Raw genomic sequence first — 22,201 nt, forward strand, 5'->3', positions numbered from 1 at the left:
GTACTTTTGATTGCGATGAACTTTTCATGAATCTTTAACTGTCAAATAGAGTCCAAACCTAAACTATTTTGCTTCTGGAAGTATGCATTTTTTACCAGTCATGCCAATTAAAATTTAACTTCTTTAATTTTCGCCTACAGTTTCAGGATTTGTGATAATTTAAGGTGATATGTAGAATTAAAAAGGTAGAAGTGCATCTTTATTTGAGCTCTTACCATCGACATTCAAGTAAGATATTGGTGGGTATGGGGAATGACAGAATTGAATTTTATGTTATCGAGTAGGCAGGGGATCATGAAACTTTCTGTAAAGCACCGGATAGTAAATATAGTAAATGGCTTTGAGAGCCATATGGTCTCTGTTGTAACTACGCAACTCTTCTAAAGTAGCCATAGACAGTATGTAAACAACAGCGTTACTGTGTTTCAAAAAGAGGCAGCAGCCTGGATTTGGCACATTTGTCCACTTCTTGTAATTTTTGCAAGAAAAAGATAAGATTTGTTTATGATAATATATTGTTTATGCAGAGTGGAAGTTTTCCTTTGTAAACTGTATTGGCAAAAAAAGTTTACCCAAAAAGATAGCAATAGTATAAAGGAGAATTGGAAGCTAATGGTACCTAATAGTAAAGAATATTTTTTCAGCATTTCAATGACTACTTTAATTACCTCATAAATACTTGATAATTACAGAATGTACTTATTTAGTCATTTCTTAGCATTACCATTTTTTTATCTTGAAAAAACAATTTTACAGTTTTCACTGGCGTTTTCACTAATTCTGATAAACTTTCTTTATCATAACTTGGGAAGGATTATTGTAAAAAGATATGATGCATAACTGGGTGACGATTTTATTTTATTTGAATTTATTTTGAAAAATAATATCAGCAGGTAGACTTAGATCAAGGCTTGTTGTGTAAATATATACATGTAGTTGAATTGTAGGTTCAGAAGTGGAGTACTCTACAGCCAGCTTTCAGTGTCACATTTTATAGATTTCTTATTACAAGTAGTTTTGACCCTACGGATGCCTTCTAGTGCCACAAAACATTATTAAATGTAAGTCATTTGATATTGACTAATGGTGGTATGTTGGATGTTGAACCTAATACATACTTTTCATTCTTATTCTCAGAGATTCGTCAGCGACCTGCAGCTCAAAGAAACCTTTCTCCAGCACCAGCAGGCTCTAGCCAGGGCTCTCCCCGCAAAGTTCCAGTATCTCCTGGACCACCAAAGGACACTTCGGCCCCTGGTGGACCCCCAGAAAGAACTGTTATTCCAGCCCTATCGTCAAATGTGTTACCAAGACGTTTTGGATCCCCTGCTACTTCAGTGCCTGGAATGGGTAAACAGAGCACTTAATGTTATTTACAGTTTATATTGTTTTCTCTGGTTACCAATAAAATGGACCATTTTCAGACTGTATGGAAATGGCATTTCATTTGGAAATAGCAGAGCAGTTATCTGATTAAGCAGGAGTTCCATATTCAATTAGCCATAACTCTTTACAGCTGGCACCTTGTGATACTGAAACCTATTTCTTGAGCTCATTTAACTGTTATGGCTTCTTTGTTTAAATGGCAATAAAACTTTGTAGTATTCTGTAGTCAACAGTATAGCATATCTTTTTATATTCAGCTTTAGAATGGTCCCAGATTTATATAAAATGACGATAGAAGAGAACATTTTTGGAATATATTCGTGCTTTTTGCTAGCCCCTTCATATATATTTTTAAATATGACAATTACTTAACATATTTCAGGAAGAATATTCATGTGTTGTGGTGTATAATACTACTAATGTTAATGTGGGCTTGGTAGATTTTTCTTTTTTTAAGCCATAGAACCTTAGTATCTTCTGACAGATACTTTAACATAAAGTTCTATTGAATTAATAACAATAATTCAATAGAATTACTACTATTACCCTTTACTACTATTTCATTTCTTTGGATTCTCTTTTTTCAGTGCTGTAGATCTCTAGGGGAAGACCCCATTTTTGGAGTGTAATGGATTATATTACCCTGCAGCTTTCTTTTGGAGTGTGATTGGGACATGGAAGTCCACTATATCAGCAGATCACATTAGTTTATGTAGATTTCCATGCCTGATTATTGAATATGATAGTAAATTATTTATCTTATTTTAGAATATTTAATTTTAATTTAGATTACTTTCATATTTCGTGACTAATTACATATAATTTATAATGATTTTGAGGCTAGTTAGTAGTTGATATCAGGTATTCAGGGCACTTATGTAATAAAATCAATAAACAATCTAAATGTTACTAATGCAGTAGACTTTTTTTCCTGCTTTTTCTTCAAAAAAAGCAGCATAAGATTTTAGAAAACTAGAAAACTATTAATTTATAAATACATTAAGAAAGCTAGCTACAAATGAAATGAATACAAAACATAACTTTTAATTATTGGTTATTGAAAAAATACTTTTAAACTTGACATATAATGATGTCACTAAAGGCAGCCATATATTTTGTGAAGTTGAGTAAATTAAAGTGATTGAAAATTATTCATCTTTCAGTTGTTATTTAGTTGATCCAAGATACCCATATTTGTAAAGTAAAGCTCCTAGTTGTTTAATGAAAGAACATTTTTTGTGAGAATGCATGAGTTATATACATTTGTATAACTAGTTTTAAAGAAATTAAAGTTTAGCAATTTATATAAAATAATAAAAATTATATACTAGCACATGTAAGAACAGGATTATAGCAGGAGCAATGGCCTACCATTTCATGATCATGTAAATATAACATATTTTACTGAAGTTTTTAATTAATTTCTGTGTAAAAGACTTTGTATTTAAGTTGTACATTGCCAAAAGTATGAATGAGTTAAGTGATTTCTTACAGAGAAGATTAATAATTCATATTTTCATTATGCCATATTTGTGGAAGAGAATCAATTTAATGTGTATTACCACAGGGCTCCCATATGTTTGGAAATTAATAACCAGCAGGTACTTGATAATTTGCCAAGCTGTGTAAAAATGACCAGTATTCCTACAATGATTGCTCTTGATGTTTTTATTAATTACTGTTACCCGTAACAGCATGAATACAAAGATGTGTTATTTTAAAAGTTATTAGTATGCAAGGGAGTTAAGATAGTTTTATGAAATCTGTTGTTTTGTTTATCCAGATTCCTTTCTGGACATTTTCATTTTAAACATGTAGAGGTAAAATACTCCAGCAAAAGTTAAGTTGGCTTAAATGCTTTCAAAATCTAATTTGGCATGTTTATTCAAGTTGAAAATTTGGTAATGAGGGATGACACTTAATGTCTACATTCAAGTTAATGTTTTGATGATAATGATTGAATGTTGTTAGTACGACTATACCAATAACTGATGAAATCTGAAAAATGTACTTGATTTGTAATACTAAAAACTTATTCTAGAACCTAAGTTTCATTTACTAGCTATAATTCTACATCATTTGCCTTTTTAAAGATGGTAACAACCTTTAGATTTGTGATTATTTACAAAGCAAATCTCTTTCTTATCTTTTAACATATTAATATCATATTACTGCCCTAAAGCCATTTTTTAATGCTTTAAAGTATTTGTCACAGCCATTTTGAAAACCTTTTATGCATGTATTGCAGGGTTTATTCCAACAAGACCGCATTTTGTTTCAAAGTCTTCTACGAGGTCTCCACGTAACCTCCATTGCTGCCTATCTTACTCTTATCTGGCCTTGTTTTACAAAGGCAAACATCACATCTTATTTATTTTATTCTCTCACTTTCTTCTCAGTGCCTTCTGTGTAGTCTCTCAGTTCAGAGTATCTCCTGCACACAGTTCTGTTTCAGTTTTCAGAGACTGTGGAGTTAACAATTCATAAAGTTTGAATGTGCAATCTTTGTTTTTGTTGCTACTGTTTTTATATGATGTAATCATTAACTAAATTCTGGGTTATTCCTCCACTCCCCATTCTCCATTCATCTCCTCTGATACTGGCTAATTTATTACACGAACACAATGTATCTCTCTATTTATTTAGATCTTCTCTAGTTTCTCTCAACAGTGTTTTGCAGTGTTCAGTATATAGGTTTTGCACCTTTTGGGGTTAAACATACATCTAATTTTTTCATGTTTTTATCATATTTTAAATGATATTTTATTAACTATTTCCATTGTTCATTGCTAACATATATAGAAATAGAGTTGATTTTTGTATATTGATCTTGTATCTTGTAATATTGCTAAACTCACTCGTTAGTTCTGATAGCTTTTTTTTCTTATAGATTCCATAGTATTTTCTACATAGGCTGTCAGATTGTAAGTAAGGACAATTTTACTTCTTCTTTTAAAATCTGGATTCCTTTCATTTCTTTTTCTTGCCTTATTATACTAGCTAGAACCTTTAGTGCAGTGTTAAATAGAAGTGGTGAGAGCAGACATCCTTGCCTTATTGCTGATCTTAGGAGGAGAGCATTTACTTTTTCTTCATTCAGCCTGATGTAAGCTATAGGGTTGTTTTTTTTTTTTTTTTTTTTTTTTGCGGTACGCGGGCCTCTCACTGTTGTGGCCTCTTCCGTTGCGGAGCACAGGCTCCGGACACACAGGCTCAGCAGCCATGGCTCACGGGCCCAGCCACTCCGCAGCACGTGGGATCCTCCCGGACCGGGGCACGAACCCGCGTCCCCTGCCTAGGCAGGCGGACTCTCAACCACTGCACCACCAGGGAAGCCCTGTTTTTTTCTTAATAGATACCCTTTGTCAGATTGAGGAAGTACCCTTCCAATCCTAGTTACAAAGGTTTTTATCAGTAAAAGATGATGGATTTTGTCAAATGCTTTTTCTGCATCTATTGAGATGCTCATGTAGGGTTTTAGTTTGTTTTATTGTTTTAACATCACTGTTTTAACATTCACTATTTCATATGGTGAAATACACTGATTGATTTTTTTAAAATAAACTTATTTATTTATTTTTGGCTGCGTTGGGTCTTTGTTGCTGTGCGTGGACTTTCTCTAGTTGCGGCAAGCGAGGGCTACTCTTCGTTGCAGTGTATGGGCTTCTCATTGTGGTGGTTTCTCTTGCTGCGGAGCACAGGCTCTAGGTTGTTTTTTGTTTGTTTTTTTGTTTTTTGCGGTACGCGGGCCTCTCACTGCCGTGGCCTCTCCCGTCGCGGAGCACAGGCTCCGGACGTGCAGGCTCAGCGGCCATGGCCCACGGGCCCAGCTGCTCCACGGCACGCGGGATCCTCCCGGACCGGGGCACGAACCCGTGCCCCCTGCATCGGCAAGCGGACTCCCAACCATTGCGCCACCAGGGAAGCCCCCTGATTGGTTTTTTTAACATTGATTTTTAGATGTTAAACCACTAGCTTTCCTGAGGTAAATTTCACTTGGTCATGATGTTTTATTATTTTATATATATTGTTGGGTTCAATTTGCTAAAATTTTGTTAGAAATATTTACATCAGTTTTCCTTAGGGATATTGGTCTGTAGTTTTGTTTTTGTTTTTTCTTGTAATTTTTTTTTCTGGTTTTGGTATCATAGTAATGCTGGCCTCCCTATGAGAAGGTATTTTCTTATCTTTAATTTTATGGACAAGTTTGTGTAGAAATGGTATTATTTCTTTCTTCGAATTTTATTTTATTTTTTAATAGAGCGGGTTCTATTAGTTACCTGTTTTATACATATTAGTGTGTATATGTCAATTCCAATCTCCCAATTCATCACACCCCCTCCCCCACACCGGCTTTCCCCCCTTGGTGTCCATACATTTGTTCTGTACATCTGTGTCTCTGTTTCTGCCATGCAAACCAGTTCATCTGTACCATTTTGCTAGATTCCACATATATACGTTAATATACGATATTTGTTTTTCTTTTTCTGACTTACTTCACTCTGTATAAAAGTCTCTAGGTCCATCCACCTCTCTACAAATGACCAAATTTCGTTCCTTTTTATGGCTGATATTCCATTCTATATATGTACCACATTTTCTTTATCCATTTGTCTGTCAGTGGGCATTTAGGTACTTCCATGACCTGGCTATTGTAAATAGTGCTGCAGTGAACATTGGGGTGCATGTATCTTTTTGAGTTACGGTTTTCTCTGGGTATATGCCCAATAGTGGTATTGCTGGGTCATATGGTAATTCTATTTTTAGTTTTTTAAGGAACCTCCGTACTGTTCTCCATAGTGGCTGTATTGATTTACATTCCCACCAACAGTGCAAGAGGGTTCCCTTTTCTCCACACCCTCTCCAGCATTTGTTGTTTGTAGATTTTCTGATGATGCCCATTCTAACTGGTGTGAGGTGATACCTCATTGTAGTTTTGATTTGCATTTCTCTAATAATTAGTGATGTTGAGCAACTTTTCATGTGCTACTTGGCCATCTGTATGTCATCTTTGGAGAAATGTCTATCTGATCTTTTGCCCATTTTTTTATTGGGTTGTTTGTTTTTTGTAATATTGAGCTGCATGAGCTGTTTATATATTTTGGAGATTAATCCTTTTCTGTTGATTCGTTTGCAAATATTTTCTCCCATTCTGAAGGTTGTCTTTTCATCTTGTTTTGTAGTTTCCTTTGCTTTGCAAAAACTTTTAAGTTTCATTAAGTCCCATTTGTTTATTTTTGTTTTTATTTCCATTACTCTAGGAGGTGGATCAAAAAAGATCTTGCTGTGATTTATGTCATAGAGTTTTCTTGCTATGTTTTCCTGTAAGAGTTTTATAGTCTCTGGGCTTATATTTAGGTCTCTAATCCATTTTGAGTTTATTTTTGTGTATGGTGTTAAGGAGTGTTCTAATTTCATTCTTTTACATGTAGCTGTCCAGTTTTCCCAGCACCACTTATTGAAGAGACTGTCTTTTCTCCATTGTATATTCCTGCCTCCTTTATCAAAAATAAGGTGACCATATGTGCGTGGGGTTTATCTCTGGGCTTTCTATCCTGTTCCATTGATCTATATTTCCGTTTTTGGGCCAGTACCATATTGTCTTGATTACTATAGCTTTGTAGTATAGTCTGAAGTCAGGAAGTCTGATTCCTCCAGCTCCGTTTTTTTCCCTCATGACTGCTTTGGCTATTCGGGGTCTTTTGTGTCTCCATACAAATTTTAAGATGATTTGTTCTTGTTCTGTAAAAAATGCCATTGGTAATTTGATAGGGATTGCATTGAATATGTAGATGGCTTTGGGTAGTATAGTCATTTTCACAATATTGATTCTTCCAATCCAAGAACATAGTATATCTCTCCATCTGTTGGTATCATCTTTAATTTCTTTCATCAGTGTTTTATAGTTTTCTGCATACAGGTCTTTTGTCTCCCTAGGAAGGTTTATTCCTAGGTACTTTATTCTTTTTGTTGCAGTGGTAAATGGGGGTGTTTCCTTAATTTCTCTTTCAGATTTTCCATCATTAGTATATAGGAATGCAAGAGATTTCTGTGCATTAACTTTGTATCCTGCAACTTTACCATATTCATTGATTAGCTCTAGTAGTTTTCTGGTGGCATCTTTAGGATTCTCTAGGTATAGTATCATGTCATCTTCAAACAGTGACAGTTTTACTTCTTCTTTTCCTGTTTGTATTCCTTTTATTTCTTTTTCTTCTCTGATTTCCATAGCTAGGACTTCCAAAACTATGTTGAATGATAGTGGCAAGAGCGGACATCTTGTCTTGTTCCTGATCTTAGAGCAAATGCTTTCAGTTTTTCACCATTGAGAATGATGTTTGCTGTGGGTTTGTCGTATACGGCCTTTATTATGTTGAGGTAAGTTCCCTCTGTGCCCACTTTCTGGAGAGTTTTTATCATAAATGGGTGTTGAATTTTGTCAAAAGCTCTTTCTGCATCTATTGCGATGATCATATGGTTTTTATTCTTCAATTTGTTAATATGGTGTACTACATTGATTGATTTGCGTATATTGAAGAATCCTTGCATTCCTTGGGTAAACCCCAGTTGATCACGGTGTATGATCCTTTTAATGTGCTGTTGGATTCTGTTTGCTAGTATTTTGTTTGAGGATTTTTGCATCTGTGCTCATCGTTGATATTGGCCTGTAGTTTTCTTTCCTTGTGACATCTTTGTCTGGTTTTGGTATCAGGGTGATGGTGGCCTCATAGAATGAGTTTGGGAGTGTTCCTTCCTCTGCAAATTTTTGGAAGAGTTTTAGAAGGATGGGTGTTAGCTCTTCTCTAAATGTTTGATAAAATTCACCTGTGAAGCCATCTGGTCCTGGACTTTTGTTTGTTGGAAGATTTTTAATCACAGTTTCAATTTCATTACTTGTGATTGGTCTGTTCATATTTTCTATTTCTTCCTGGTTCAGTCTTGGAAGGTTATACCTTTTTAAGAATTTGTCAGTTTCTTCCAAGTTGTCCATTTTATTGGCACAGAGTTGCTTATAATAGTCTCTTAGGATGCTTTGTATTTCTGCAGTGTCTGTTGTAACTTCTCCTTTTTCATTTCTATTTTTATTGATTGGAGTCCTCTCCCTCTTTTGCTTGATGAGTCTGGCTAATGGTTTATTGGTTTTGTTTATCTTCTCAAAGAACGAGCTTTTAGTTTTATTGATCTTTGCTGTTGTTTTCTTTGTTTCTATTTCATTTATTTCTGCTCTGATCTTTATGATTTCTTTCCTTGTAGTAACTGTGGGTTTTGTTTGTTCTTCTTACTCTAGTTACTTTAGTTGTAAGGTTAGATTGTTTATTTGAGATTTTTCTTGTTTCTTGAGGTAGCATTGTATTGCTATAACCTTCCCTCTTAGAACTGCTTTCGCTGCATGCCATAGGTTTTGGATCATCGTGTTTTCGTTGTCATTTGTCTCTAGGTATTTTTTGATTTCTTCAGTGACCTCTTGGTTATTTAGTAACGTATTGTGTAGCCTCCATGTGTCTGTGTTTTTTATGTTTTTTCCCCTTTAATTGATTTCTAATCTCATAGCGTTGTGGTCAGAAAAGATGCTTGATATAATTCCAGTTTTCTTAAATTTACCAAGGCTTGATTTGTGACCCAAGATGTGATCTATCCTGGAGAATGTTCCATGTGCATTTGAGAAGAAACTGTAATCTGCTGTGTTTGGATGGAATGTCCTATAAATATCAATTAAATCTATCTGGTCTATTATGTCATTTAAAGCTTGTGTTTCCTTATTAATTTTCTGTCTGAATGATCTTTCCTTTGGTGTAAATAAGGTGTTAAATTCCCCCACTATTATTGTGTTACTGTCGATTTCCTCTTTTAGAGCTGTTAGCATTTGCCTTATGTATTGAGGTGCTCCTATGTTGGGTGCATACATATTTATAATTGTTATATCTTCTTCTTGGATTGATCCCTTTCGTAGTGTCCTTCCTTGTCTCTTGTAACATTCTTTATTTAAAGTCTATTTTATCTGATATGAGTATAGCTACTCCAGCTTTCTTTTGATTTCCATTTGCATTGAATATATTTTTCCATCCCCTCGCTTTCAGTCTGTTTGTGTCCCTAGGTCTGAAGTGGGTCTCTTGTAGACAGTTTATATACGGGTCTTGTTTTTGTGTCCCTTCAGCAAGCCTGTGTCTTTTGGTTGGAGCATTTAATCCATTCACATTTAAGGTAATTATTGATATGTATATTCCTATTACCATTTTCTTAATTGTTTTGGGTTTGTTTTTGTAGGTCCTTTTCTTCTCTTGTGTTTCTCACTTAGGCAAGTTCCTCTGGCATTTGTTTTAGCTCTGGTTTGGTGGTGCTGAACTCTCTTAGCCTTTGCTTGTCTGTAAAGTTTTTGATTTCTCAGTTGAATCTGAATGAGATCCTTGCCGGATAGAATAATCTTTGTTGTAGGTTATTCCCTTTACTCACTTTAAATACATCATGCCACTGCCTTCTGGCTTGTAGGGTTTCTGCTGAGAAATCAGCTGTTAACCTTATGGGAGTTCCCTTGTATGTTATTTGTCATTTTTGCCTTGTTGCTTTTAATAATTTTTCTTTGTCTTTAGTTTTTGTCAATTTGATTACTATGTGTATTGGCATGTTTCTCCTTGGGTTTTTCCTGTATGGGACTCTCTGCACTTCCTGGACATGGGTGGCTATTTCCTTTCCCATTTTAGTGACGTTTCCAACTGTAATCTCTTCAGATATTTTCTCGCATCCTTTCTCTCTCTCTTCTTTTTCTGGGACCCCTATAATGCGAGTGTTGGTGTGTTTAATGTTGTCCCAGGGGTCCCTTAGGCTGTCTTCATTTCTTTTCATTTTTTTTTCTTTATTCTGTTCTGTGGCAGTGAATTCCACCATTCTCTCTTCCAGGTCACTTATCTGTTCTTCTGCCTCAGTTTTTCTGCTATTGATTCCTTCCACTGTATTTTTCATTTTAGTTATTGTATTGTTCATCTCTGTTTGTTTGTTCTTTAATTCTTCTAGGTCTTTGTTAAACATTTCTTTCATCTTCTGAGTCTTTGCCTCCATTCTTTTTCCAAGGTCCTGGATCATCTTTGCTATCATTATTCTGAATTCTTTTTCTGGATGGTTGCCTATCTCCACTTTATTTAATTGTTTTTCTGGGGTTTTATTTTGTTCCTTCATCTGGTACATAGTCCTCTGCCTTTTCATTTTGTCTTTCTGTGAATGTGGTTTTTGTTCCACAGGCTGCAGGATTGTAGTTCTTCTTGCTTCTTCTGTCTGTCCTGTGGTCTGGTATTATTTCTTAATAATAAATTAAAATTTTACAGGTTAAAGTACCTGGGCTTGGTGTTTTCTTTGTGGAAGGTTTTTTTTTTCAACTAAAAATTCAGTTTTTTAAAGGGAAAACTACAGACTAATATCCCTCATGAACATGGATGCAAAAATTCTTAACAAAATTTTAACAAATTAAATAGTTATCTAATTCTTGTTGAGTGAGTTGTGGTAGTTTGGTAGTCTTTCGAGGAATTTATTTCATCTAACTTACAGAATTTATTGGCATAAAGTTATTCATAATATACCCTTCTTATTCTTTTAATATCTTTACTATCTCGATTTATGTCATTTGTCTCATTTTGTTTTTTATAAATTTATTTATTTATTCATTTATTTATTTTTGGCTGCATTGGGTCTTCGTTGCTACGCACAAGCTTTCTCTAGTTGCAGCAAGTGGGGGCTGCTCTTCGTTGCAGTGTGCAGGCTCCTCACTGCAGTGGCTTTCTTGTGTAGCATGGGCTTTTAGGTGCCTGGGCTTCGGTAGTTGTGGCGCATGGGCTCAGTAGTTTTGGCTCACGCGCTCTAGACCGCAGGCTCAGTAGTTGGGGCTCACGAGCTTAGTTGCTTCTTGGCATGTGGGATCTTCCTGGTTCAGGGCTGGAACCTGTGGCCCCTGCATTGTCAGATGGATTCTTAACCACTGCACCACCAGGGAAGTCTGTCTCATTCTTAACGTTAGTATTTTGTATCTTCCTTTTTTTTTTCCCTGATTAGTCTGGCTAGAGGTTTATCAATGCAATTGGTCTTCTGAAAGAGCTAGCTTTTCTCTATTATTTTTGTATTTCCTCTTTTATTAATTCCCCCTCTGATCTTTATTATTTCCTTTATTCTGTTTACTTCAGGTTTCATTTGCTGTTTCCTTTGTGGTTCTTAAGGTGGAAGATGAATTCACGGATTTTAGGCCTATCCTGTTTTGTAGGTGTTTAGTGGTATAGTGTTTAGTGTTATAAATTTTCCTCTAAGTATTGCTTCAGGTGCATGTCATAAATTTGACATGTTTTTTTGTTTGTTTTCATTCAGTTAAAAATGCTTTCTAATTTCTTTTTTGATTTTTCTTTAAAGCCTGGATTTTTTATATGTCTATTATTTAGTCTCCAAAAATTTGGATATTTTCATGATGTCTTTTTGTTGCTGATTTCTAATTTAATTCTATTGTTATCAGAAAACATACTTTGTATTATTGAATCTTCTTAAATGTATTGAGACTTGTTTTATACCTCATACTATCATTTGTCTTGGTGTATATTTTATGTTCACTTGAAAGGAATATGTATTCTGTTCCTGTTGGGTAGAATGGCTATAAATGTCAATTAGGTCAAGTTGGTAGTAGATAGTATTCTATGTCATCAATGATTTTCTGTCTGTTTGTTCTGTCAATTATTGAGAGAATGCTGTTGAAATCTCTGACTATAATTGTGTCTTTGTTTCTTTTTGTAGTTCTGTTAGTTTTTGAAACTCTGTTATGATGCACATATATGTTTAGGATTATTATGTCTTCTTGATGAATTGACTCCTTGTCATTATGAAATTATCCTTTTTATCCCTGATTATATTCTTTGCTCCAGAATCTACTCTGATTGCTATTAATACAAGTGCTCCAGGTTTCTTTTGATTAGTGTTAGTGTATTTATATATTTTTCCTGTCATTTACTTTTAACCTGTTTGTGTCCTTATATTTAAAATGGGGTTTTTGTAAGTGGCATCTATTGGGTCTTGCTTTTTTATCCATTCTGGCAATATTTGCCTTATAGTGAGGATGTTCAGGCCACATAAATTTAATGTAATGATTAGTATGTTTAGGTTTGAGTTTAAATCTTTTATTGTGCTTTTTTTTTTCTATTTGTTCCATCTGTTCTGCTACCTTTCTCCTGTTTTCTGCCTTCTTGTGGGTTGAGTGTCTTTTATGATTCCATTTAATTCTTTTTGTTGCCTTATCAGCTGTAGTGCTTTTTTGTTTTTGTTATTTTAGCAGGTATTTTAGAGTTTGCAGTATGTATCTTTAATTTGTCATAGTTCATCTCAAGTAATATGATACCAGTTCTCACATAGTTTACGAATCAAACTACAGTGTACTTATGTTTCTCTCCTTCTGGCCTTTGTGCTATTGTTGTCATACATTTTGCTTATATATGTATTATAAACCCCAGAAGAAATTACAGATATCCCCCACATTTTGAAAGTTCACTTTACACCACTTCGCTTTTATGAAAGATCTACATTAGTACCTGTTTTCACTAACTGAAAGAAATCGGAAGATGGTTTTCGCTTTTACAAAAAAAGGTGGAAAGCAAAAATAGCGTTTAGCGTTTGTTTTGCAGTGAGCTGTTATAGAGGCAGCGCACATCCTGAGCAGCAAGAGTGGCACCGCCAAGCTACTTCCCTGGGAACTACACTCAGCATCTCAGCATCAAGCCGCCATAGCTTTGAACTTTGTCTGTGAACATCTTCTGTGTTTTATCTCAATTTATTTTGTGCATCCATTAGCAAGATGTATCCTAAGGTAATTGCTTCTTCACTTTATGCCATTTTGGCTTACAAAAGCTTTCATGGGAAATTTTGGACAGGAAGGGAAGTCATGTATTACTTTTTCTTTAAGCCACCGATTATTTTTTAAAGTGATTTAAATAATAAATTTTATGTGTTTACCCACATGGTAACCATTTCAGCTACTCCTCTTTCTTTTGTGTAGATCCAGCTTTCTGTCTGATGTCATTTTTCTTCTGCCTGAAGGATTTCTTTTAACATTTCTTGTAGTACAGTTCTGCTAGTGATGAATTCTTTCAGTTTTGTATGTCCAAAAAAAGTCTTCATTTTTAAAAGATGTTTTCATTAATACAGAGTTCTAATTTGATAGTTTTTCTTTCAGAACTTTAAAGATACTGTTTCACTGTCTTCTGGCTTGCTTATATTCTGATGAGAAATCTGTCATTCTTATCTCTGATTCTCTGTATATAATGTATCTTTTTCTGACTGCTTCTTTTTTTTTTTCGGTACACGGGCCTCTCACTGTTGTGGCCTCTCCCGTTGCGGAGCACAGGCTCCAGACGCACAGGCCCAGCGGCCATGGCTCATGGGCCCAGCCTCTCCACGGCATGTGGGATCTTCCTGGACCAGGGCACAACCCCATGTCCCCTGCATCGGCAGGTGGACTCTCAACCGCTGCGCCACAGCTGACTGCTTTTAAGATTTTCCCTCTATCACTGGTTTTAAGCAGTTTGAGTATGCTGTGCCTTGGCACAATATTATTTGTTGTGCTTGTTGATATTCTTGGGTCTGTGTGTTTGTTTACAGTTTTCATCCAATTTGGAAAATTTTTGTGCATTATTTCTTCTAATATATTTTTCTTTCCCTCTCTCTCCTCTTCTGAACTTCAGTTATATGTATACTAGGTGCTTGAGGATGTTCCACGGCTCACTGATGATTTGTTCATTTAAAAATCTTTTTGGACTTTGTGTTTCATTTGGTATGGTTTCTGTTGCTCTGTCTTCAAGTTTACTAATTTTTTCTTGTAATGTCCAAACTGCTATTCATTTCATCTGTGGATTTTTAAATCAAGATATTATAGATTTCATCTGTAGAGATTCAATTCGGATCTTTTAAATTTTTTTCATGTCTCTACTTAACATATTAAGTCTTTCCTCTGGATTCTCAAGCATATGGAATATAGTCATAATAAGTGTTTTAGTATATTTGTCTATTAATGGTGTCATCTTTGTCATTTCTGGATCACTTTTGATTGATTTTTCTCATATGGGTTGTATTTTCCTGCTAATTTGCATGTCTAATAATTTTTTATCTGATGTCAGACATTGTAGATCTAACCTTATTGGGTGCAGGATGTTTTCATATTCCTATACAAAGCTTCTCTGAATACTTACCCGATGACCTGTGAGTTATGAAGTTTTCCACCCTGGCTGGTGGGAACATGTGATATTTTTGATCCCATGTGAGCACTGGTAGCTTTAGTATTTTGGGGCAGTTATTTCTCTGTCCTCAGGTAGTCTTCCTCATAGGTATCCTGGGCAGATCTTTGGTGTTCTTGCTCTGTGCATTCTCTCCTCTCTGGTACTCTTTCCAGTGAACTCAACCTGTCTTGGCCTCCCCAGAGTTCCAGCTTTATCTCCTCAACTCAAGGAGACTGATGAACTTCACCTGGATTTACCCTGCCTGAGTTGCTACCTGGAAACTCTCTCCAGGCAACAGGTTGGGGGCAGTTGGCTGTTGGGAGTTGGCAGTGGGCTCATCTTACTTGCTTTTTGTCTTTCAGGGATCTTTATCTTACATTGCCTGATATCCAGTGTCTTTAAAACCATTGCATCATATATTTTACACAGTATTTTAGTTGTTTTAGGTGGGAAGATTAAATCTGACCCTGGTTATTCTATTGTGGTACAAAGTGGAAGTCCCCTAGTTTATTATTACATAAACTTTTAAGAGTCTGAGCATTTTAAAAATTAATTTGTACAGAACTCAACATAGCTTTATTCCTTAATAGATTATGTTCCTGGTTCTAATATAGAACATGTATAAATATATTTTTTGTAGTGCAGTATTTTCAATGAAAATTTGAACACAGAGGTTAATAACAATATTATTTTTGTTTTGTTAAAATCATTTAAAAGTTCTGACAAGCATACGTAGTTTTTGGCAACTGAATTCAAGTTTAAATGTATTTTATACATATAAGTTATATATATATTATTTACTAGGTCTTCATCCTCCTGGTCCACCTTTAGCAAGACCTATTCTGCCCCGAGAACGAGGTGCTCTGGATAGAATTGTTGAATATTTAGTTGGTGATGGTCCACAGAACAGGTAATGTTTACTAGGGTGGTAGAAAAATGAAAATGAAGGAAAGCTTATTGGTTAGGGTATGTGTGTGTGCACACGCACTAGATGTTCTACAACTTTGTGGTTCTTGTTTCCTGATTTTAGAACATAATGGAGTATTTTATAGCCCTGCAAAAGAGTACATATTCAATTATTTTTCAGTAGTAGCTTAAAGTATCTAGATAAAACATTTAAAAATGTATTATATATAACAGAAAAAATACTGTAACTCTGCTCTGTTATAACCATACTGTAAGGTAATTTTTAGAGAAATGGAATCATTTCATTGACTCTTTTGAACTTGAAGAGCATGTAAATAGTGAAAAGTTGGTAGGTTGTAAGAAATGGAGTTTTATAAATGTGAGTACTGGACTTGATGGTGATAATTTTAATAACAGTGAGGATAATTTCATGTATTTGGCACTTACAGTTCCAAAATGCTTTTCCAGGTATTATCTCAATTGATCCTTATAATAACTCTGGGATTATAGGTATGATGTGAGCAGAGCAATTGTCATAGTATAGACTTTTAAGTAATTCTTAGGATATTCTTAGAGTAGATATTTGACAAGGTTATTGGTTAATATTATCGTTTTAATAAAGGGACTAGAATTTAATGTTAATGTAAAAAATTATATGTTATTCAAAACAGATAGAATGTTGTTTGATAGGGCCAAGTATTTGTTAAGTACATATGCAGAGAACAGAAAGATTACATAAGTAGAAAATGCAGAAGATATTTAAGTGTAACTGGGATAGATACAGGAATCATGATGTATAGAAATTAACCTTTGGACTGGACTAAACAAGATTAAATTAATTTCTTTACTACAAGACATCTCAGAGGTTTTAATAATACTCACTGTGAATCTCTAAGAGGTTTCATCTTTTCCAGTCTTAATCTGACCACAGATTTGGGGTCTGTCATCCCCAGGAATATATGTTAGAAAACATTAAAATTTAAGTGTTCTGTTATCAAATATGTTTCTGCTTACTTAGTAAGAATATTTTCATTTGAGTGTTTCTTAGTTTATTTTTAATTTGATGTATAAATTATATTAGTTGAAATTTTGACTGTTAGCATGTTTAAAGAGTATTGTTTATTGTTTTATAAGTAATATCTAATCTACTATGACATGTTTAGCTATATTAAATGCTATGTACTGTGTACTTTAGCTGTGATGGCTAAAGTAGCCTCTCCCATGGGTTTTATCTGCATTTGTAACTTTTCTATTCATTTTTCCTTTTGGTGTAGGTATGCCCTTATATGTCAGCAGTGTTTTTCTCACAATGGCATGGCTTTGAAAGAAGAATTTGAATACATTGGTAAGAATTATTTGGCAGTTAGATTTAAATGTTTTAAATATTTCATTCTATGCCAATTCCCATGTAATGCCATTTTATTTTAGGTATTACTGTTTATATGTTGTTCAGGCATATTGTAGAACACAGAGCAAAGTAGGAAAGACAACTCAGGTTTTTTTCTTCATACAGTATACAGTTGTTCTTTTTTTTTTTTTTTTTTTGCCATGCGGTATGGCATGTGAGATCTTAGTTCCCCGACCAGGGATCGAACCCACTTCCCCTGCATTGGAAGCATGGAGTCTTAACTACTGGACCGTCAGGGAAGTCCCTAGGCCAGTTGTTCTTAAACTTCACTGTGCATCAGAATCACATGAAGAGCTTTTAAAAATTGTGATGCCCAGGTCCCACCTACAAATAATCTGCTTTAATTGATCTGGGGTGGGGTCCAGGAATCAGCATTTTTTTTAAAGCTCCTCAGAATATTTTTATGTGCAGCTACTAGTACTTAAAAATATTGAACTAAATTAATTATGCTTCTCAAGTATGACATACTACATTTTTTGGGTCAAGTGAGCAAAATTCTGGATTTTAAGATACCTAATGATTCCGGTGACTAGAAATGTAATTTCTGTAACACATTTAGATCATTATTAATATTGTTTTGCTATTAGTTAACCTGCTATGTAATTTATTATCTTTTCTGCTTTAAATTGATATTATAATTTTAATAATTAGAAAGTATGCTTTAAAATAAACTTTGGTTAGAACACCTGCCATAATATTATTAAAACCACGAGTAATTTCACAAGGGCTAAGTAACTTTTGAAGGTTTCTTTGACTGCTTGTAAAAGTAATCTTGAGAGTTACTTGATTAGTCCTTAAAATTTCTTTGGTTTTATGATTTTTGTTTTGTTTTTTTAAATTCTCTGCAGCTTTCCGTTGTGCCTACTGTTTTTTCTTGAATCCTGCAAGAAAAACCAGACCCCAGGCTCCAAGACTTCCAGAGTTTAGTTTTGAGAAGGGGCAGACTTTAGAAGGCTCAAGCACAGTTGGTTCCTTGCCCTCAGGAAGTGTGATTTCATCAGAGAACCAGATAAGTGAAGGTATGAATATGTTAATTAAAAAGTTTTGTCTCTTAATAATGTTTTAGACGAGAATGGATCAGATTTTGCAGCATGCATATATCAGCTGTTGTTCTGATACTGTGGTCTCCTGTGCAACTGGTATGATGTGTTTCAGTTTTTCTTTTTTTTTTTTGCGGTATGCGGGCCTCTCACTGTTGTGGCCTCTCCCGTTGCGGAACACAGGCTCCAGACGTGCAGGTTCAGCGGCCATGGCTCACGGGCGCAGCCGCTCCGCGGCATGTGGGATCTTCCCAGACTGGGGCACGAACCTGTGTCCCCTGCATCGGCAGGCGGACTCTCAACCGCTGCACCACCAGGGAAGCCCCTGATGTGTTTCAGTTTTAAAATACAGGTTATATTGTGTTAAGCAGCATCTAGAAATAGCTAGGTAAATATTATTTATGGAGTTACCTCTTTTTTTTTTAGATGTTGGGGGTAGGAGTTTATTAATTAATTAATTTATTTTTGCTGTGTTGGGTCTTCGTTTCTGTGCGAGGGCTTTCTCTAGTTGTGGCAAGCAGGGGCCACTCTTCATTGCGGTGCGCGGGCCTCTCACTATCGCGGCCTCTCTTGTTGCGGATCACAGGCTCCAGACGCGCAGGCTCAGTAGTTGTGGCTCACGGGCCCAGTTGCTCCACGGCATGTGGGATCCTCCCAGACCAGGGCTCGAACCCGTGTCCCCTGCATTAGCAGGTGGTTTCTCAACCACTGTGCCACCAGGGAAGCCCTATGGAGTTACCTCTTTTAATAACTGTTGGGACATTTAACTAGTAATGTTTTCATGGAATTATTTTTCAATTTACTTAAATGAAGCAGATTATGAGAATTATGAAACTACTACTCATAAGGGTAAATTTCTTATAAGCTTTGTAATTAACATTGATAAAAATAGGTTTGTGCCTACTATTTCAATGAATAGAAGTTACTCGAAAGCCAGAAACTTTGGAGTTGGAAAGCCAGCCTTACATTCTTTGGAAGACTATGTTGATAGGACTGGTGTTCCTTTGAAACAAACAATTTATTGAGGTCCACAAGATTTAACACTGATGATGAATGCCTTTGTTGTAAAACAACCTTATTTTACTTTTTTTTTTTTTTTTTTTTTTTTTTGCGGTACGCGGGCCTCTCTCTGTTGTGGCCTCTCCCGTTGCGGAGCACAGGCTCCGACACGCAGGCTCAGCGGCCATGGCTCACGGGCGCAGCCGCTCCGCGGCATGTGGGATCTTCCCAGACCGGGGCACGAACCCGTGTCCCCTGCATCGGCAGGCGGACTCTCAACACTGCGCCACCAGGGAAGCCCAAAACAACCTTATTTTAGAGAAACTGAAGTTATCAGGATTCATTGAGTTTTAGAACTTATCTTTTAATTCTGTTTTAGGAATTCTTGAGGAAGTTTTCATGAAAAAATGGAAAAGATGAGATAGAAAATCTGACTATTAATGGCCAGCTATTTCTTGTTATTAATATTGAGTGAGGAGCTGCTTGTTAAGCAGCTCTGAATTATGAAGATTGCTAAAATTATGTCAAAGGCCCTGATATTTTGGTGCTTTACCTGGTACAGGAAAAAGAAATCCATATGGGAAGTTTAGTTCACATAATTTAAGTAGTAGTCAGTATGCATCTTTTTAACTTCTTGAAATTATCAGTTACATATATTTGATTTCTTTATAAAATCATTGAGTAGTAGAAAAAGTGCTTGAACTGAGAATAATATATGAGGCAGTGAATTTTCACATATCTAAAGTTTAGCATGAAACTTTGAGTATCTTTTTTTTTTTTTTTAACTTCGAAGAATGGACCTAAAATATGTGTGTTGACTTGGGCTTGGCTTTTGGCTTACTAACAAATATCAAAATGAATTTGAATACAGATAGCCATGACAAGAGGCCTGTGTACTTCCAACACTGAATCAGTGCATTCATCTTCTCCAAGTCTGCAACATCGACTCCAAACACAATATCAGATTTTTTCTTTTGCTTAAGTCATGCTCTGAGCTGCATGCTGTCACATGCAAATCATCTGCTTTGCCATTGCAAGCCTCTTGGAACTGAAAATTAAAGAATTCCGTACTGAAGATGCCTAGAGGAAAAATTGGAGTACTTTCCATGAGTAACCTTGCTTATGAAAGCTAAAGTGAATATTTGAAAGCCAATAGTTGGGACAAAAGAAAAGAAAAAACAGCCAACAAAATAGATATCTTGATAATGAGTCCCATACTTTATATCTTCTGCTAAGGTCAAGATGCACAGTTAGCAAAACAACACCCAGCTATACCTTTCCTTCTCATCTAATCTAGGAGGAGCAATACCCCAGATGTCTAATTTTCTGTCAGAAATCTCCGGAATGAAGTCTAACTGTCTCAGAGTCAACCCTAATAAGGTAACGTTAATAGGTGAAGACATTGAGGCAGGGTCTGATAGTTCCACAGTGCTAGAAACTGAAGAGATTCCATTTGGTTAAGGTAGTCTGTAGAGTAGTAACTTCTTCATTCTTCTGTTTGGATTCATCAAAATGGCTATTATGAGCACCTTTTTACTTCTTTGGCTTTCCAGAAGACTGAAAATTTTTTCGAAGACTCCTGTCTCAACACTGTTGATATACAGTTATCAATTCCAAGCTGGATTCTATTAGTAAATGACAGGAAGTATTTCTGATGAACGGATGAAGCTGCATTCATTTGAACGCTGGTAGCGTACCTTTATGATTAAATTGAACTATGAAGTAAGGAGCATATCATCTCAATCAGCTACTCTCTCTGCTGACAGCCAATGTGATTAAGGACTTAGATTGCTGATTTCTACACTTTTGACGTAGAAACTTGAGGTCTGAAAGAAAAACTTTCCTGTTTTAATATTTATATATTTTTAAAGTATTGAAATAGCTCCTTGAAATTGCATTACTGAATTTACAGATGGAACCAAAAGGTAACTTTCTTCCATCTGAATTTTTTTTCAAAAAATATTCCACAACCATTTATATAAATCTAGAGTTAATAGAAGAAACCTTTTTTTTTTTTTTCAATTTATGATGCAAGACTTTGAAATTAAGTTTTGTCTTGATCCTGCTACTGGAAGATTTTGCGTTTAGGATGAGGCACAAGGCTTTTGAAATTTTTGGACCACTCTTTAGAACAACATATGAAACCTTGGAAAGTTGTCATCAAAGAAGGAGACCTAGAAGAAATTCCTCCCATTAATTGCTCATTTGAATTCCTAGTATTTTTTCTAGAACTGTGTATACAGATGCTTTGGTAATAGACTATTAGAGAAAGCAAGATACTAGGATTGTCATTTTATCTAAAAGCATACTAGATGTGGTATGCCAAACTAATGAACTGGTTTTTGGTTCCTCGGTTTCTTTTACTGTGAAATGAATAGTACAGTAATATTTGAGTCTCTGCTAAGCCATGTTAAAGTGGGTTTATTAGTTTTGGTTTTTTTAAAAGTGTATTTTCCAAAATAACTGATACATAGCATTCTTTTTGTTAGATATGGTAATGATTAGAGTACAAGGTTTCTACACTGTTAGTATTTTAGTAAAGTGATTTGGAGTTAGCATGTTTGAAAAATGTTAATATCATTTTCATTGTTCAGTTATATTTGGCTAGACTTTATGTAATTATTTTAGTAGAATATAGCTTTTATTCAACTGGAAATAACTTGCTAATAATAAAACTCATGTCATCTAATCAGTACTATCAAAAATAGTGATTAAAATTTATATAAGGTGAAATTTATCTTGATAATCTGATTTCTACTCTTCCTTTCTTTTAAGCAATATACTGTTACCATTAGGTTATGTTGAACTAGGGAAAATTCTATTTTTAGTATTGCTTATTATGATGCTCTAGGAAATTGAACTATTTGATGATATAAATTTTATTGAATTCTGTGTATTTATCAGATCAAAAAAACTTATACCTTTATTTATATTTAGCTATGTATAGCTTACTCAAGATGTAAACTTGCCTGTAGTATGGTTTTGCATGTTTGTTTTAGACATATAGATCTTTTAGCCTTTTGATTCCTTTTTCTAAAACACCTTCACCTAATAGTTTTACATTATTACTTAATAATGACATTCTAAAGTCTCATCTAATGGATTTGTTCACCAATGGTAAATAATTACACAACATTCTGTGTGTTAAAGATAAGCTGTTTTTTCATAGGTGGTTATCATTTATTTGAATTTTGTTCGTTGAACCATTGAGTTTAGTTTTGGGATGAAATTCA

At 35.0% G+C, this 22,201-nt stretch overlaps 1 protein-coding gene across 3 annotated transcripts in view; it reads left to right on the forward strand.

Moving 5' to 3' along the window:
• LNPK (lunapark, ER junction formation factor) overlaps window positions 1–22,201 on the forward strand; it is an 83,701-nt gene that overhangs the window by 55,972 nt on the left and 5,528 nt on the right. For all 3 annotated transcript variants that reach the window (XM_029225847.1, XM_029225848.1, XM_029225849.1), the window contains 4 exons: window positions 1,138–1,350; window positions 15,420–15,525; window positions 16,796–16,866; window positions 17,778–17,948. In XM_029225847.1, coding sequence (XP_029081680.1) covers window positions 1,138–1,350; window positions 15,420–15,525; window positions 16,796–16,866; window positions 17,778–17,948 — 561 coding nt within the window. The remainder of the gene's footprint in view (window positions 1–1,137; window positions 1,351–15,419; window positions 15,526–16,795; window positions 16,867–17,777; window positions 17,949–22,201) is intronic.

Source organism: Monodon monoceros, unplaced genomic scaffold (genome assembly GCF_005190385.1).
Source record: "Monodon monoceros isolate NGI ecotype Baffin Bay Population unplaced genomic scaffold, NGI_Narwhal_1 Super_Scaffold_16, whole genome shotgun sequence".
NCBI classification, from domain to species: domain Eukaryota; kingdom Metazoa; phylum Chordata; class Mammalia; order Artiodactyla; family Monodontidae; genus Monodon; species Monodon monoceros.